This window comes from Coturnix japonica, chromosome 24, assembly GCF_054131305.1.
Source record: "Coturnix japonica strain WE chromosome 24, WE-NBRP24, whole genome shotgun sequence".
Lineage (NCBI taxonomy): Eukaryota > Metazoa > Chordata > Aves > Galliformes > Phasianidae > Coturnix > Coturnix japonica.
The window spans coordinates 7,072,173-7,091,009 of NC_140686.1; the positions used below are offsets into that span (position 1 = coordinate 7,072,173).

At 44.7% G+C, this 18,837-nt stretch overlaps 2 protein-coding genes and 1 long non-coding RNA gene across 25 annotated transcripts in view; 2 read left to right on the forward strand and 1 right to left on the reverse strand.

The window, feature by feature from the left end:
* LOC107324966 (uncharacterized) overlaps positions 1–18,837 on the reverse strand; it is a 44,438-nt gene that overhangs the window by 10,783 nt on the left and 14,818 nt on the right. For all 23 annotated transcript variants that reach the window (XM_085523716.1, XM_085523707.1, XM_085523705.1 and 20 more), the window contains one exon: positions 14,979–18,651. In XM_085523716.1, coding sequence (XP_085379842.1) covers positions 14,979–16,724 — 1,746 coding nt within the window. In that variant the 5' untranslated portion in view covers positions 16,725–18,651. The remainder of the gene's footprint in view (positions 1–14,978; positions 18,652–18,837) is intronic.
* Positions 1,867–13,274, forward strand: LOC146757183 (uncharacterized). Its single transcript, XR_014937124.1, has 2 exons — positions 1,867–1,978; positions 12,045–13,274. It is a non-coding gene; the product is annotated as an uncharacterized LOC146757183 (long non-coding RNA).
* Positions 2,168–3,475, forward strand: LOC146757184 (olfactory receptor 10A7-like). The gene is made up of 2 exons (XM_085523269.1): positions 2,168–2,189; positions 2,646–3,475. Exons 1-2 carry the CDS (start codon positions 2,168–2,170, stop codon positions 3,473–3,475), a joined length of 852 nt encoding a protein of 283 aa, XP_085379395.1.

Consider the following 18,837-nt stretch of genomic DNA (forward strand, 5'->3'; position numbering starts at 1 on the left):
TTGTCAGTATGCTGAAATCAGAGTGCTTCAGCCCAGCTGACAACCAAAACACCTAGAGTGTAAAAAAAAAAAAAAAAAAGGAAAAGCATTTTTGTTACCTTGGGGAGCAGTGGGCACTTCTCTACTTCAGCAATGCCCGCTTGCTCTCTGCCACAGTCTAGTTTTCCCAGCTAAGAGGACTGGTAGGATGTCTTCTAACGCACTTGTTTTCTTGGATTTGAGGAGTTCATATGCAAAAGTCAAGGGATTTCAGGCTGTAGTAAGCTTTGGCTTAACGGACAAAGAGGTAATTAGAGGAAAACAATATCTACAGAGAACAGGTGAGGGAATCTCAGTACTATTTGCTTCAACATCCGCACAGGCTCATTACCCTCAGTTGGGCCTCTGTGTGAAGCAAACCAGAACAAAGAGACTTTGGAAACCCATCTGGCAGTCAAAACAATCACAATCCAAAGAAAGTAAAACCAAAGCAAAACAAAGCAGAACCAAATATGTATCCTTTGCTTACTGTCTTCCATTGGAGGAAAGGGGAATTATCAGATAGATACCCATAGAGAACACCAATGAAAAAAAATAAAAAAGGGTGAAGCTCATTACCGTCTGCCTTGTTAGTCACACTGGCTTGTTACCCAAGGAGTGCCACTGTGTTTGCGATGCAGATGGATTATCCATGCAGCCATCCATGTTAGCTTGTTTTTTTCTTACTGCCTTGAAGGAGTAACTGATGCACAGTGAAAGAGAAGAAATTAGACTAACACAGCAGAGAAAGTAGTCCTTAATTCTGTGTTTTCCAGGCTCAAACTCAGCTACCTAAATGGGAAACCCATCAATGGACTGAACTGGTAATCCTCATGGCACAAATATTTTTTGGTGACAGAAATCTATCCTTACCTCAATAGGGTGCTGGGGAAGTACATTTTCAACCATACACATGAGGATGTATATCTGGACAGCAGTTCACAAAAGATAGAGAATATATCTTCAAGCAGGTGCAACACTCACAGCGTTGTCAGGGTACACCTACCTGTCTTAGCCCAGTTTCTCTGTCTGCTGTAACTTACCTTGCACAAGGTGTCCTTCTATCAGTGGTATTTCTAACAAAAACAAGAAAGTGGGAACTGTGGAAATGAGAGTCGTGTATGATTTTATGATCTATATAAAATAAGGAAATTTAACTCTTTTAGGCAGTTAAAAATCTGATGTAATTGAATGGAAGTTTTCTTGAAGGGTTCTCCATGTTTCCTTTGGCATTGAAAAGAAGGAACAGTACTAATGTACTGAATTTCCACATTTTGAGAGACACCACTGTATAACCTACTCAGAATAGAGATGAACATCTTCCACCTTGTGTACAGCTTGTTTAGTGGATGCCAGAATCAATAAATTTTGGTCCCAATACTTCCTTGGATTTAATTCATATCACAACAATGAGCACTTTGATGAAAGTGTCCTACCTTCAGCAGTTCTGCCATCAGGTGCCTTCAAGACAGATGATGTGAATTTCACCAGAAAAATATAGCTTGTTTTCTTATATTGGGGACAATGTTGGACAGACAGCTCAGATAGACAGCTCACACTGCAGATTTAAAATTGTATTTTAAATGCGGACACTGTTCTGCCACAGCTTGAATAGTCTGTGGCATTAGCACAGTCCATATTTTGCAGGGATCATCAGGCATTATTTCTCCTAAGCATGATAAATGGAATTAGTCTGACCTTAACACAGATACTACCATTCCAGTTGCCAAAGTCTAATCTCACACTGAAGAAGAAATTTGTTAATGTTGATTAAATTTAATTTAAATTGGATACAACAGAAAAAAGCAGAGGCCTTAATTCATCTGTTGATTTATTTATTTCTTGTCCAGGAGTGCAACTGAGCTCCCTCCAAGCCGTCAATTGCTCCAGGTTTAAGTAGACTCCCTTGAAATCCCCATTACCCTTCTGGGCGGGATTACTTTCAGATGATTTCGGAAAGGTAGGTGTTGATTGCTCAGAACTTCAGTCTCCCTCTATAGTTAGTGGAAAGGGACAAATCAATTATATATTTCTAATAGTAGATAATCTGCCATTTTGAGTGGTAATTTTCTCTTGCTTGTCTGTTAAGGACTTAGACACATCATATCTTACTTATTTAATGTTATGAATATGCATCCTTATCCAGCTGATGATCACTGTTAGCCAAAACGGTCTGACAAATAGCCAGAAACATCAAGGGCTTTGTGATTCAAGTGACAGAATTAAGGAGGGAAATCCTTGCTAGGGAAATACTTGGGCATCTTGAACCATCATGATTATTTCTGTGAGTGTCTTGAATTGTGATGCGGAACATAACAGAGTAACACTGTGATAGAAGGGAAAAGTAGAGAAGGTAAAAGGAGAAAGATTCAAAGTTAACAAGTAATTAGTCAAGACCAAAGGTTCAAAAGTGATTAGCTAGAGGTGAATGAAATCTCAGATGCTTCCTCTAAAGGTAGGCAATCCAATTAGACAAAGACAGCAAACTAGATCAGCAATTAAATCTAAGACTAAAGCAAGGATTTCCTCCAGGGAAAGTATTTCCCTAGCAAGGATTACCAGTTCAGTCCATTGATGGGTTTCCCATTTAGGTAGCTGAGTTTGAGCCTGGAAAACACAGAATTAAGGACTACTTTCTCCGCTGTGTTACCTTCTCATCTTCCTGGTCACGTTGCATCCCACCCTCCATATGCCCATGTACTTCTTCCTCCGGGTCCTGTCCTTCCTGGATATTTCCACAGCATCCATAGTTGTCCCCAAGATGCTGGTAAACTTCCAGTCAGAGGACAGGAAAATTTCCTATGTGGGCTGTGCCACGCAACTCTACTTTGTGATTTTCTTGGCGGCCACTGAATGCTATATTTTGGCAGCTATGGCCTATGATCGCTACGTGGCCATATGCAACCCCCTTAGGTACACCATCATCATGAACAGAAGAGCTAGTCTTTTTCTAGTCCTGCTGTCATATTGCAGTGGGAATGTAGTGTCTGTTGTGCAGACAGCTTGGGTGTTCACTCTGCCATTTTGTGGACCCAATAAGATTAACTACTTCTTCTGTGATATCCCTCCACTCATTATGCTCTCCTGCACTGACACCTCCTTGTATGAAAAGCAGATTGTTACAGCCACGGTGCTGGTCATCTTTATACCCTTTTGTCTCATCCTGGTATCTTATGCCTGCATCATCTCCAGCATCCTCAAGATTTCCTCTGCAGAGGGCAGACGCAAGACCTTCTCCACCTGTTCTTCACATCTAATTGTTGTAACGCTTTACTATGGCAGCGGGACCTTGATTTACTTACGGCCCAAGTCCAGTAATTCACAGGACACTAAGAAAGTCTTATCTCTCATATATACAGCTATAATCCCCACACTAAACCCCCTGATTTACAGTCTGAGGAATAAGGAAGTGAAAGCTGTGATAATCAGAATTTTAGCTTACCTGAGGAAGATATAAATTTGTGTGTTTGACTCTTTTTAAATGCCCTGTTAACTTGGTATTCTGGAAAACTGGATGCATTTCAAAGTGTGCTTAGCAGCTTTAACTTTCTTTTGTTTGCTATGAGTGTATATTAATTGCTGATTACTAATTGAGTATTCTGGATTTATTACTGCTGCATCTGATGCACAGACTCAGGTGTGAACGATCCAAATAGTTTATTACAAGTTCTCACATCATTTATATACAAGTTTTCTGTTCTTAGCTTTCCCATTCGCCCCTCCGTGTCAACAGGACATTCCACAAACACTCTTCAACCATTCATGCAGGCGCTTATCCAATCAAAGCTGTGAGCTGTTTGTTTGTCTTCTAGAGGTGCCCTTGATTCTCATGCCGTTTATCCTGCTCTGCAGCTCTGTGAAGTCCTTATCTTGCTCCATAGCTGCTGCTCTGTAAAATCCTTCTTGTATTCCCTCATATTACCTTGTATCAGATGTTGGTGATGGATTTTTTTCTCTTTTGCTCGTGTGATTTTCTTACTTTGCAGCATAGAAGAAATATTCATTAATTCATCAAGAAAGATACATTCTCCATCCCAACCCCTGACATCTTTAATAGTCAAGCATCTTATTATTGTACTTGCAAATGGGGAGTGAGCAAGTGATTGCGTGGTGCTGAGCCACCTGCCAGGTTAAGCCGCTACACCTCTCAAACTCACTCATTGATTTACTCCATGTCTTCTCCTTTACAAGTTGCACGCTGGGAAATTAAGACATAATATTGTGCCTAAACAAAACCAGCATCAGAGCTGACAGAGGAAGAAATGGGCAGAGGACTGGACAGACAGAACAGATGAAACGGTCCAGATGGATGAGGTCATTCATGCATGGATTTGTGTGAGGCAGGTGGCACATCTGAGTGGTTGGAGTGGGCTGTATTTAGAGTCAGGAGGAGTGAATGGCAGAAAAACATACAGGAATCTGGAAAGGAGAATGGATGAGTAACTTTGTAGTTGGATATAAGGATGTCCGTCCAGGAAAGGAGAGATATATGAGTGTTGAAGGAGTTGATAAGAAAATGCAGAATGTGAGGGAGAGGATAGAAAAAACTACCACGTTCATGACTGATAGGTCAATTCAGCACCTGATCTTGTCTTTGTTCAGATTGCTCTTCTGTACTGAAGACCTTCCCTCCAGCATGTTGACTGTAGCACATAGCTTGGTACTGTCAGTAAATTTGCTGAGGGTTTGCTCAGTCCCGCTGTCCATTTCAGACAGAGATATCAAATAGCGTTGGTCCTAGAACCGACCTCTGAGGAATGCTGCTCATCAGTGGTCTCTTTCAATGCAACCATCCAGTCAGCTCCTTATCCACAGAGTGGTCTATGTCTCTCATCGAATCCATGTCTCTCCAATTTAGAGAGAAGAATGTAATGAGGGATTGTATCAAATGCTTTGCACAAGTCCAGGTAAATGACATCAGTTGATCTTCCTTTTGTCTTCTGCAATTTCCATGGTGTGGCTGAAGCATATGATGGTGAAAATGGGCAAAACCTTGTTGAGTACCCCAGCCTTCCCTACATCTCAGGCAACCAGGTCTCCTATCTTCTTCAGGCACAACATCATTTTTTATTTTTAATAAACACTTTTCTTCCTTTCATTAAAGCAAGCCTTGAAATCTGCAGGGAATGATGATGAATATTCCTCTGGTTTCTGTGCATAGTTAGGACAACAGGTAAAGACAGTTGTAATTAGAGTAAACAAAAGCTTTGCTAATAGCTGCTGCGGTGGCATGAAAAAAAAAACTGTAACAAAGTCTGTCTTGTTCCCAGACCATGAATCAATGGATATTTCTGGCCACCCACTGCTTGATCACAAAGAAACTTTTCTCTTGTCTGATTCCCACCATGATATAAAGCAGAATAATTTCCTTTCAAAAGGTGCTTGTTTCCATCCTTCTTATAAAATATAATTAGAACAAAGGGACAAATGAAAGTGGTACTGTATGCATTCAGTGAAACACACCTGAGAGGTCCCTAATGGACAGTGTTTATAAAGCCGAAGGAAGTGGCAGAAAACTATGAGCAGAGCTCGTTATAGCTGTCAGCATTTTAATGAGTCCCTTGAGGAACATGGTGCTAATCTCATACTCTGAAGCTGTGGCAAAATGTGGTGATCTGCCTTGGAGAAATGACAGGCTGAAGAAGACAGAAAAGTTACTTGGAGTTTTAATGGGGCCCAGCGCGAGATGCAAGACTGGAAATGGAGTTGGACAATGTGTTCCCACTGGGGCTCATTAAAGCAGAAGCACACAGGTTTTAATTACCAACAGAACAGAAAGACATAGAATTCTGTATCAGACTTCCCTTACTGAAGTCAAACAGCGTCTCCAGGCATCAGGAAAAGTGATCCTTTCAGTCAGCGATCTCCATGTGCAGAATGTGGAAAGGAAGCGCTGTGGACCCACCTATGCACACCTGTGCTTCCAAGAGACCAGCAGATGCACAGACCATACTCTCCAGGCCTTCGTTATAATGACCAGCCAAAACACTGTGACAACAGTACATGTGCCTGACGTGTTCATGCATCACAAACTTGCTGACAGGCTCTGTTCCAACTCACTTTCCTCCCCTGCACCCTGATCCAGCTGTCTCTGCATTCAGACACATACAGGCTCAAATGCTGCACCTCAGTCCCAGTCCTGTGTTACATCAGCTCTGGAACATCTCCTTTTCTGCACAGTGAAACCACAACCAGGGGCTTAACAGCTTTCCTTGATGTTCGCCTATCTCACTGCTTTTAAGGATGTTCCAAGAAAGGAACTACGGAGTTCCACATTATGACTGAAGCAAGAACATAGTGAACATCATGTTCATTATCTCTGTTACAAAGACTATTCCAGTGCCCAATCACTCTTTCAGAGAGTTTTTCCTAACATCCAGCCTCAGCCTCCCCTGGCACTACTTGAGGCCATTCCCTCTTGTCCTGTCGTCAGATACCTGGAAGAAGAGGCCAGTTCTCACCTCACAACAACCCACTTTCAGACCACTGTAGAGAGCAATGAGATCTCCCTTGAGCCACATATCTCTGATGAGACACGGGCAGAGCATGCTGCTGTTCAGCATCAGGATAAGAGTAACTCACTTTTGCCATGGCTTACAGATGCATGCAGGGATACTTGGGCAAATGAAAGTGATTTACCAGTGCCCAGTAAAAAGTGGGTCATGATGGAAGAGCTACAAAATCAGACCCAAGAATTAGGAATGAATGGTGAATTCATGTCGATTCAGAGGGGCCTGTTTTAATTACATTTATGGTAGGAGTGCATGATTTGATCCTGCAGCAGGCCCCCTCCAATCAGTATGAGACATCAGTGGCAGTTTCAAATCCCTTGGTAGCAGGAGATGTCACAATATGAGCAGTGAATACAGGTGCTGACCTAGGCAAAACTGAATGTACAAGCTGAAGTAACAAGAACCAGTGACAATAACTTAAAAACAGATATGGCTTAATTTGATACAAGCATGCCTACAGTCAGGGGAGATAGACAGGTGAATCATATACTTCTTAATTTGAGTAAGCAATTGATCTTTTTTGACATACTCCAGAGGGACAGAAAAATACGTTACTTGGAGTGGGCCCCTTTGTGATCCATGAGTATGCATGAATTCTTAAAGCCTACAACCCAGAGAAAAGCCCTTCAGGTAGCTCAGCTTGTGGTACCCGGTGCCCAAAAAAGCAAGACCTGGGTTTTGATGGAGGCTGAGTTCTACACGGAATAATGGCATCTGTAGGGGACTGGGGGACTGAAGACCTAATGTTGAATTGACCACTTGTTAGTTTAAAACAAGCAAACAAACAAAAAAAAACCAAAACCAACCAAACAAACAAAAGAAAAAAAAAAAAAAAAAAAAAAAAAAAAAGGCAAGCTGTGGCTTTGTGGCTCTTGTTAACATAGAAATGACAATAATTTGTGGCAATCCATCAAAATTTTCATGTTTCCATGCCCTTATTGTGCTAAACAAGCAACAATACTCAGGCCTGACTGACATTATGTGTTGGTCGTTTACCTCCTCATGAGTGTGGCCATAGTCCCAGTCTGAGAGCAAGACATTTGGAATGTGGCTGTGCACAGTCCAACATAATCATTCCATGTTTCTGGACATCAACCTTTACAGTCACCAAAGAGTGATGAGGCGGATGCCTTAGCTCAGTTCCAGTGGCTGGAAGATTCACCAGCTGAGCATACTGCCCAGTAGCTGCATAAGAAACTAAGACATGAGGGACAGAAGACCATGTGGGCAGCAGTAAAAGCTTGGGTCTGTTGATTCACATGTTTGATGTGATACAGGCTTGTCAAGGTTGTGAAGCCTTTGTCAGAACGTAGCTATACTCACTACTCCCAAAAACAGCCCACCTTGCCAGAGGACATGGTCTATTATAACAGTGGCAAATCAACTATGAATGACTTTTGCCCTGGTTTGCAGGAGCAAAACACACCTTAACCAGTGTAGATACAGTATGTGGCCTTCTTCAAGCCTGTCGAGTGCTGTGATCTGGACAGACTTGTACACTCAGAGGACTCACAGAATTAACAGCATCATACAGGACCCCACAAGTCACTGAAAGTGATCAAGGATCACATTCTACTAGCGCTCTTGTACAATGGGTTGAAGATAATAACACTGAATGATGTTTCCACTTACCATACAATCCCATCAGAGTGGGATAATTGTGTATTGAAAACAGCCCATAGGGCTGACACTCAGTTTGGGAAGGGGTGGACATCACAATTATGTGAGCTATTAAGAGACTTAAATGAAAGATGTCAAAATGGTCAACCCAGCACTTAATGTGTGCTACTGTCACGGAGTTCTCTCTACAGCTCACTCCGGGACAGTGGGCACAAACCCGGGGCAGCAGGAACAAAAGCCTCCCCCCCCCTTTTCTCTCACGGCACGGTACGGAAAAGTGCGGCGTGGCCCGGCCCGGCCACGTGCGTTTTGGAAGAGGGGAAGGGAAGGGAGATTGCGATTAGGTCTAACAAAAAATGAGGGAGAAAAAAAAAGGTGATCTGAGAACGAATGGCAGTTTAATAACCTAATAACACTAAACAACAACAAGAGAGTTTCAACAAAGAGAATACCAAGTCCCCAATCTCACCGATGGAGCTGTGGAAGGCAGGAAGTTCTGACTACGTTGTCTCCTCGCCGGGAGCCGGCCAGCAACCCCGTCCCCTTCCTCACTTCCCTTCCGGTGCCCCTCCCCACATGCCCATTAAGGCAGCCCACAGAAAAAAAAACTTGTCCCCTTTACTCCCATTATGAGGCATGGTGTTCTGATGTGGAATACCAACACCAACCAAATTGCAAAACCATAACATTCCACCCCTTATTACACATCATCAATCATGCCTAACTTTTATCAACATATAAACAGAACAGTAGTTAACATGCATTACATATGTGCATACAGATACATATATATATATATACACACATGGAATCACAGGCTGCACTCCCCCAGCATCAAATTTCCCTGTGGCACACACTGAACATCCCCATCCTTCTGCATCACCCACCAGGTGCACCCAGGTCCCTGTGCAAAGACAGTTCCACGCAGGGGCCTCCCCTTTCCAGAGGCTGGAAGGACCCAAACCGCTTTTCCCAGCATATTCTTTACATGCACCACAGGAACCTTGTCTCCCTCCACGGTGCGCAGGGAGTTGGACTGTGTAGGGCCAACTAAGACATCACAGAATCAATTTTGGAAAAAAACTGGAAGATCATCCAGTCCAACCATCACCAATACTTCCCAGCTAAATCATGTCTCTCAACACAGCATCCGGTCTTTCCTTGTACACCCCCAGGGTTGGCGACTCCACCATCTCCCTGGGCAGTACATTCCATGCCTGACCAGCCTTTCTGAGAAGTAATACTTCCTAATGTCCAGCCTGAATCTCCCCTGCTGCATCTTGAAACTGTTCCCTCTAGTTCTATCACTGATTACATGAGAGAAGAGGCCAAATCCCAGCTCACTACAACCTCCCTTCAGGAAGTTATAGAGAACAATCTCAACTCCCTCAGCCTCTCCTCATAAGGCCTGTGCTCCAGACCCCTCACCAGCTTTGTTGCCCTCCTCTGAATGCGTTCCAGGGCCTCATTGTCTTTCTTGCAGTGAGGGGCCCAAAACTGAACACAGTACTCGAGGTGCAGCCGCACCAATGCCGAGTACAGGGGGACAATTGCCTCCCTGATGCTGCTAGTAACACTGTTTTTGATGCAAGCCAGGATGCCGTTGGCCTTCTTGGCCACCCGGGCACACTGTCATCTCATATTCAGCCGAGCATCAATCAATACCCTCAGGTCCGTTTCCTCCACACAATCCTCCAGCCACTCCGCCCCAAGCCTATAGCACCGCCTGGGGTTGTTGTGGCCAAAGTGCAGGACCCGGCATTTGGTCTTGTTGAACCTCATCCCATTGGCTTCAGCCCAGCTCTCCCGCCTGTCCAGATCCCTCTGTAGGGCCTCGCTACCCCCAGGCAGATCCACACTCCCCGTCAATTTGGTGTCATCTGCGAACTTACTGAGGGTGCACTCAATGCCTTCATCCAGGTCATCAATAAAGATACGGAAGAGGACAGGCCCCAGCACCGACCCCTGGGAAACACCACGCGTGACTGGTCTCCAACTGGATTTAACTCCATTCACCACCACTATCTGAGCCCGACCCTCCAGTCAGCTCCTTACCCAGCCAAGAGTGTACCCAGCCAAGAGTGTACATCAAGAATTACTAACCATAGATGATTTCTGTAACAGTAGTAGGAGCTACAAGCCAAAATGAAAAAGCTTACCAATTAAGTACAGAAAAGTTGGAGTTAAGGGTAAAGCGAGACTGAAGATGGAAAATTTTAAGTCTGGCTTCAACACAAGCTGGGAAGAAAAATGTTGTGCCCCCAGAAGTTACAGAAATCTTGAATCAGGTATGCCAGGGAGTGTGGGCACCAGGGATACCTGGCAGAACCAAAAGCACAGCCCAATGGAAGTTAAGTTAGAAGTGGGAGCCAGCCCAGTCACGGCAAAGCAGTGCCTTTTGAGGATATGAGATTTTAGAAGGATAAAAGAAATTATAAAAACTTACTGGATTTTGGATATTAATTGAATATGAATCCAAATACAGCACCCCAATCTTGCCGATGAAAGATTGGATAGCAAGAGCTATAGCTTGGCACAAGATTTGAGGGCAAATAGTAGAACTGTTGAAGATATACACACCTAGTGGAGGTAAATCTAGACACTTTATGAACCAACTTAAAAAAATAAATAAAAAATGAAAAATGAGTAGGTGGAGTTTACCGCTCTGGATTTGAAGGACACCTTTTTCAGCCACAGAATGTCTAAAGTTATTTGCCTTTGAGAAGGAAAACTTTAGTACGGGAAGAAAAGACTCAGTTGACCGGGACAGTGTTACCCAGGGTTAGAAGAACAGCCCAGTGATTTTTGAGAAACGGTTAGAGATGTGGGTGCCTCCATCCCAGGGTGGAATTTTACTGCAGTATGTGGATGCCACAGAACCCAAAGAGGACTGTGTGCAATGGACTGTGAGTTTACTGAATTTCTTGGTTTAAGTGGTTATCAAGTTTCTCAACAGAAAGCTCAACTGATCTAAGGGAAGTAAGGAAGCAATTCACTGGACACGCAGAGCACCTACACAGAGCTGCCTCCGAGCTGGCAGTGTGCGACTGCTTGGAGACTCTCTGTGCCAGTGGCCCAGACCTAAAGAAGGAACTATTGGACTGCTGAGAATTTCTGGGAGGCTAAATATATGCATTTGGGGTGGTACACACTCACGGTACCATCTGGAAAGAGCAAGGATCACTCGCACATGAGGAAAACAAATTCAGCATGGTGTAAATCTACCAAAGACTGTGGCTATTATATATTGTAAAGGACATCAGAAAGGTAACATTGTATGGGAAACTGGAAATATGATGGTGGATCAGGTGGCAGAACAGGCAGTTGAAGGAAAAGAAATTGGTAAACTAGCTTTAATTCCGGACAGTAAACTTGAAACCTCTGAACCTGAGTCAGAACCTGTGGAGTATTCTAGAGAGAATAGAAATCCAGTTAATGATTTAAAAGGGAAGAGAGCAAGCTGACAGAATGGTGCATCGAAGACTGTCTAACAGGTCGGCAAGCTGTTGGAAATAGACTGGCAATTGCACACACCACAAAGACCTCAGGCAAATGGTAAGGTGGAAAAGATGAACCACTTGCTTAAATCACAGGTTTTAAAACTGGGCCAGGAGGCTGCACTGTGCTGGCCACAGTCATTGTCTTCGGCTCTTCTGTGGATCAGAACAAAACGCAGAGCCAAAAAGGAGATAAATCCTTTTGAAATACTGTGTGTTGCGCAGACAGGGATCTCTACCCAGGCAGGGTGTGAAATACTAAGTGAGTATGTGATAGGTCTACAGAAATAGCTTTGGGAAGTAGGGAAACTGGTTCTAGTAACAAGAGCCCAAGGCCGTGACAGATCAGTACACAATGTTTTACCAGGAGATGGTGTATATATTACGTCTCTTTCAGATTTGCCCCTGGGTCCAAGGTCCATTCCAGGTGCTGCTAATGCTTCACACAACAGACAAAACTGAAGAAAAAGCACTGTGGATACATCACAGTAGAATCTAGAAGGTCCCTCGAGCACGATGCGGATCGAAGTCAGCTGGACCTTTAAAACTGCAAATCCAAAGACAGTAATATGAGCTCTTGTAATCATTAGAAATGTTAATTTGATAAGTGCAGCTTTGGATGCAAATGTTTATGTATGTCTTGTGAAAAACGCTGCAAAGTATAATAATATCAGTATGTGGGCAAGCTGACGATTTTAACTCTGCACTTCTTAGAGTCCCTGGCAAATTCAAGGCAAGAAATCAAGCAGTTGCAGAGCTAGAGTCACTGTTTTGTTGGGTGATGATCAACAAGACTGTAGATAAAAATACATATATAATTGTTTAATTGTATAAAATTGTACCGTAGAAAAGAATTGCAGAAATCAACAACATATAAAGAAAGGCGGGAACTGTAGGAATGGAATGTTGTTTCTGCATTAGATGTCGAAAAGGGGGACTGATCTGAAGAAGTAGAGCAAAATGTATTTGTATTTTGTAACCTGACCATAGAAATCACTGATGCGAAAAAGTAGAAATACCATATCTGTTAGTAGCATATTTTAGAAATACAATTGCTGAATTATGTGATTAATTATTGCTTGCAAAACTGCAACTGTTTTCAAATGTTGCAAATAGTATGTGTATAGTATTGTGGACTAAAAAGCATATGCAAGGCTATTCTGTTTGGATAAGAGTCCCTCAGCCAAAGAAAAACAGACTTAACAAACAGCATCGAGAAGCCAGGGCCTCCAGAAGTGTCTGCATTGCCTCGCTTTGTGGGTAGGTTGGGATGCAACAGGCAGGCATCAAGATACTGCCCTCTGTCCTTCTTCCAAACTTACCTTTATCCAAGGACGAGCAGATTTCCAGAAATAATGACTGAGTGTTGAGTGAGCAAATGTTAGAAGTTATATAAAAAATGACACATGCTTAGCTAGCAAAAATTTATGTTTATCCAGTATCCGTATGTTTGGTTGAGTGTCAGGAAGGCTGTGAACCTGAACTACTCGACCAATGAAGAACCAGGGGAAGGAAAGATAAGCGTTGAGTAACAGGGCATAAGAGATTTAACGCTGTTTTCTGTGCGTGCTCCTGCTTGTGGGACGCCTGCCACTGCAATTGTGAATAAATTCTGCTTTATCAGAGATAACTTCCAGATAAATTACTTGGATATTTCCAACATTAGGTCAGCATTTTCCTCCTCAGATATCTGAAAGACAGAGAGAAGACAAATTCTGGTCCTAAAAGAATTAGAAGGGTTATAAAGGAGTGTGAAAAAGAGGGTAAGAATCCACTGAAGGCTGCACACGTTCAGCACAACATAGCAACCTATGTCACGTGGCCCCTGGTTGGAGGCGGGTGGGCAGGTGGCGGGGCGGAGTGGCGGTGGGGGAGGGGTCTATGGGAGCACCCTATTTATTCTAGCAATAAATGGGATGGGATGGGATGTGGGATTGGGATGAGGGATTGGGATTGACAGGTGAGAGGTGGGGTTGGGAATGAGATTTGGAGCCGTCTCGGTTGGCTGATCCTCGGGTGTTTACCAGCCAGGTGGCTTCTGCTAGATGTTTCTCCCAGTTCTTAGATGTTCCACCACCCATCGCTTTCAGCGTGGTTTTCAGCAAACCGTTGTGGCGCAGACATTGCAGTAATTTTGTTCATCACGTCTGTTGGGATGTGGCAACGCCCATCTTGCCATTTCACCCCTAGAAACTGGATTTCTTGGGCAGGGCCCTTCACTTTGTCTTGCTTAATAGCAAAACCAGCAGACAGGAGGATTTGGATTATCCGTTCTCCTTTTTTTAAAAACCTCTGTCGCTGTATCACCCCACACAACGATATCATCTATATACTGCAGGTGCTCTGGAGCACCGCCCTGTTCCAACGTGGCTTGGATCAGCCCATGGCAGATGGTCGGGCTGTGTTTCCACCCCTGGGGCAAACGATTCCAAGTGTACTGAACACCCCTCCAGGTAAAGGCAAACTGTGGCCTACACTCTGTGGCCAAAGGGACAGAGAAGAATGCATTGGCAGTATCAATGGTGGCATACCATTTTGCCTCTTTCGATTCCAGTTCATACTGGAGTTCCAACATGTCTGGCACTGCAGCAATCAATAGGGGTGTGACCTCATTAAGGCCACGATAGTCCACTGTCAGCCTCCATTCTCCACTGGCTTTGCGCACTGGCCATATGGGGCTATTGAAGGGTGAATGGGTCATACTAATTACTCCCTGACTTTCTAGTTGTTGAATGAGCTTATGGATAGGGAGCAAGGAATCCCTATTAGTACGATACTGTCGTCTGTGTACTGTTCTCGTGGCAATTGGTACCCGTTGTTCTTCCACCCGTAGTAACCCCACAGCAGACGGGTCCCCTGATAGGCCAGGCAAATCAGACAGCTGCTTAATACTGTCTGTTTCTATAGCAGCTATTCCAAAAGCCCATCTGTATCCTTTGGGGTCCTTGAAATGTCCCCTTCTTAAGTAATCTATTCCAAGTATGCAAGGAGCCCCCTGGCCAGTCACTATGCGATGTTTCTGCCAGTCTCTACCAGTGAGGCTTATCTCGGCCTCTAAAACAGATAGTTCCTGCGAACCCCCAGTCACCCCATGTATATGTATCCATTCTGTCCCTTCGAAACCTGAGGGTATCAGAGTGCACTGTGCACCGGTATCCACCAGTGCTTTATATTTTTGTGGTTCTGATGTGCCAGGCCACCGAATCCACACAGTCCAATACACTCTATTATCCCTCTCCCCCCCCTGGCTGAGGGCAGGGCCCCTCTATTGGTTGTCTGAAGCAGTAGAGGCAACCTCAGTAGTGGCTGACCTCTTTTGTAATTTTCTTACCCGTGCTCGCAGTACAAAATTGGGTTCGTCATGCCACTTCTTCATATCCTCTCCATGGTCACGCAGGTAGTTCCACATGGCACCACGTGACATAGGCTCACTGCGGTCCTTCACTCGGACAGGTGTGCGTTTGCGTCTGACAGCTGAGACTGCCACAGGTTCACTGTGGTTCCTTGCCGCAGACCAGCTCTTCTGCATGTTGTCCTGTTTTCTCTCCATTCGGTCCATTCTATCCACCATTTTACAGATGGCTGTGATGGTGGTACGGTGTGGCAGTAGTGAGTATTCGATATTTTGCAGTGAAAGGATGAGCTCAAAAATTTCAGGTCTCCTATCCAGCTCATCATACCTGTTAGAGTTCGTTAATAGTATACTGGAATACTTCCCTGGTGCTGACCGTATGAGTTTCTTGCATATTTCCGGAGTACCGCTCACCTTTTCTGGGTCATGGTAATCCTCTGGGTCCCCAGGGACAAACGTGGGATCGAACAGCATTTCTGCCACAGCCATTTCTCTCAGATACTGGATACCTTCCTCAGCTGTACTCCATTTTTCCAGTACAGGCTCCAAATCACTTTTGAGAAGACAGGTTGCCTTTACAGCTGATAGAATCCTCTCCCAGAGATTGGCGACTCCATCGAGACATCTGCTGATCCCTCTATCAATAGATGAGTCTCGAGCAATGTTTCCTAATTGACGAGCCTCGTCGCAGCTTAGGGACATGCAGGAGGCCCCATTGTCCCAACACCGGAGCAGCCAAGTGACAAGGCGTTCACCTGGGAGTCGGGCAAACTCCTTTCTCGCACTTTGGATTTCAGTAATTCTCAGAGGTTTACGAGTAGAGGAAGCAGTGACTTTTCCCTCATCATCACTATCTTCTCCGCGTCTGTTAGTCTTCTGGGTTGCCTTTCTCGGTGGTTTTGGGGAGGGTCCCTCACCAGGATCTTCCTCTACTTCCTCCATCTGTTCCAGACGTGAGGGCACACGTTCCCATCTCTGGCCTTCATCGTCACTATCTTCTCCATGTCTGTTAGTCTTCTGAGTGGCCTTCCTTGGTGGTTTTGGGGAGGGTCCCTCGCCCGGATCTTCCTCTACTTCCTCCATCCGTTCCAGACGTGAGGACACACGTTCCCATCTCTGGCCTTCCACTGGAGCGACTGACACTGATGCTGGTGCTTCCTGTGGTCGGCTGGGATTAACTTGTTCCCTTCCCCTTAGGGTTTGGATCTCATTCTCGAGACTCTCTATCTTTTTCATAAGCCATTCGTTCTGAGATCCCCCTGATCTCCCACACTCACTCAGGGGTTCTATTACTTTCCTAAGGTCCCTCTGGTGTTCAGGGGTGAGATTACCTGATACTGGGGGTCCCGATGCTTCTGGCCCTTTTTCTGAGACTCTCTGCACTATTCTTTGCAAGTCTCTCTGCAATTTATAGTAAACTACTACAATTAGAGAGACTAACAACACAGTATTCCATTTGACACCCCAGTCATACTTAAGGAATTCAGAGCATTCATGAGCCAGTTCGAGCACAGTGCCTGTGATGTTCATTAGTCTGGAAGGGAGCCAGGCAGATATCTCTATCCCTGCCAGCCATCGGCTTAATAAATCTACCCCTACCCCCAACATCAGGATGTCCTTAAGCCAGGACCACAGGAACCTAGGGACTATCAGTCCTACATACAGGGCTGCTGAAAAAAACCACCTAATTACTGCCCAAAACATTGCCCAGAGCTCTGCCCGCATTCTCCACCAAAAATGTCACAGAGTTCTCTCTACAGCTCACTCCGGGACAGTGGGCACAAACCCGGGGCAGCAGGAACAAAAGCCTCCCCCCCCCTTTTCTCTCACGGCACGGTACGGAAAAGTGCGGCGTGGCCCGGCCCGGCCACGTGCGTTTTGGAAGAGGGGAAGGGAAGGGAGATTGCGATTAGGTCTAACAAAAAATGAGGGAGAAAAAAAAAGGTGATCTGAGAACGAATGGCAGTTTAATAACCTAATAACACTAAACAACATCAAGAGAGTTTCAACAAAGAGAATACCAAGTCCCCAATCTCACCGATGGAGCTGTGGAAGGCAGGAAGCTCTGACCACGTTGTCTCCTCGCAGGGAGCCGGCCAGCAACCCCGTCCCCTTCCTCACTTCCCTTCCGGTGCCCCTCCCCACATGCCTATTAAGGCAGCCCACAGAAAAAAAAACTTGTCCCCTTTACTCCCATTATGAGGCATGGTGTTCTGATGTGGAATACCAACACCAACCAAATTGCAAAACCATAACAGCTACAAACTACCTGGGTTTCTCCACTTAAGATACAGATAAGGGGGACAAAAAAATGCATAAATCTGCAAATTGGCACCATGAACAACATACTGCTCCCTGCCCCTGCTGGCCTTGAACCTGGTAACCACACAGTAGAACGTTCATGGGACATACAAGTAGGGCCAAAATGGTGTGGTCTATTTGTTCCTTGGGGAACATTCATGGAAAAGGGAAGTTCTGTAACCCCCTCAGGTGCTTGATAGCTGGCCCAGTAAAATACTTGTCAACACACCAATCTTTATTTTACATGGAATATTGATAATATCATGATGGCAAATCCAGGTTCCTCCTCTGTTACCAGATACACCTGCACAGCCTCCAGTATCAGGACAAAAATTCTGGTATAACCTACCTAGTCATAACCCTATTCAAGCAAAAGTATTGACACAAGATCACCATGTTCAGTAATCCACACAACCACAACTGCCAACTGATAACTGGTAAACCTTTCACACTAGATGTCAATATAAATGAACTGTTTAGTGATTCTGTGCAATGGCCATCTTTTTGCCACTGTCTGTCGTTATTTCTACTGAATGGCGAGTATCTGCATTAGCTAATCTCACTACAGCAGCACTATATTTAACTGAACAAACTATCAGGCTGATCAACCAAGAATTAGAACAAACACACACACACAAAATAAAAACAAACTGTACTACAAAATTGCATGGCATTAGACATACTGGGGACAAGGGGAAAAGGCTTGTTCTAGGTTGGGGGACACAAACAGGCTGCACCTGCCTGCGCTTCTGCACATTGCTAGAAGAAACCTGCTTATGAGAAACTGTTTCAGAGTTGTAACCAATTATCCTTGCTTTTTGCAAATGTCTTTGCTCATCTTGGCATGCAGTGCTGTGTTGTGTCCTGATGGATGATCTTCAGAAGCTGCTTGGATATGGTCCTGAACAACCTCCTCTAGGTATCTCTTGCTTGAGCAGAGGTGTTGGACCAGGTGACTCCCAGAGACCCCTTCCAAACATAACCATTCAGTGACTGTTGTGCAGATCTCCCATGATCAGGGAAATGCATTAGATGGCCATTAGATGGTAGCAGAGGGTAAACAGCAATTTGACAGTCCTGGGGTTGGGAAAGGAAGATCTAAGAAAAAGGCAGACTGTGCAAATTATGTGTTCTGGAGAGTGTACTCAATCTGGTTGGGATGCAGTTAACTTTCCAACACAGCAGCCCATATATTGCAGGGATTTGCACTTGTTGCTACAACAGCATTGATGCTGCACCAGTAGTCCACTGGTGCTACAGTTTGCATGGTAGTTTGCTCTGGAGAACACACGGGGAGAGTGGAAGGCTGTCCATTTTCTCTCTTCTGGAAGCAGCTGGGAGCAGTAGTATCCTGTTGAAAAAGAAATGGTGACCACCTAGAGCAATGGCCTGGCTGAGGCACACAGGGGTCACAGTCCCCCTCCCTGCTCAGGAGGAGATCTCACCTAGCAGCCATCACTCTTGCAGAAGAACTAGACCTAGGCTTGTTCTCCACGTGGCCAAAAATCTCTATCAGAAAGATTGTAGTGTCCCAGAC

What these genes read in the sequence shown, in the direction of transcription:
- LOC146757184 (XM_085523269.1), top strand. Translation starts at nt 2,168, where the DNA reads ATGATCACTGTTAGCCAAAACG. An exon ending in GATCACTGTTAGCCAAAACG is followed by an intron (nt 2,190 to 2,645) that starts GTCTGACAAATA and finishes CACAGAATTAAG; the next exon opens with GACTACTTTCTCCGCTGTGT.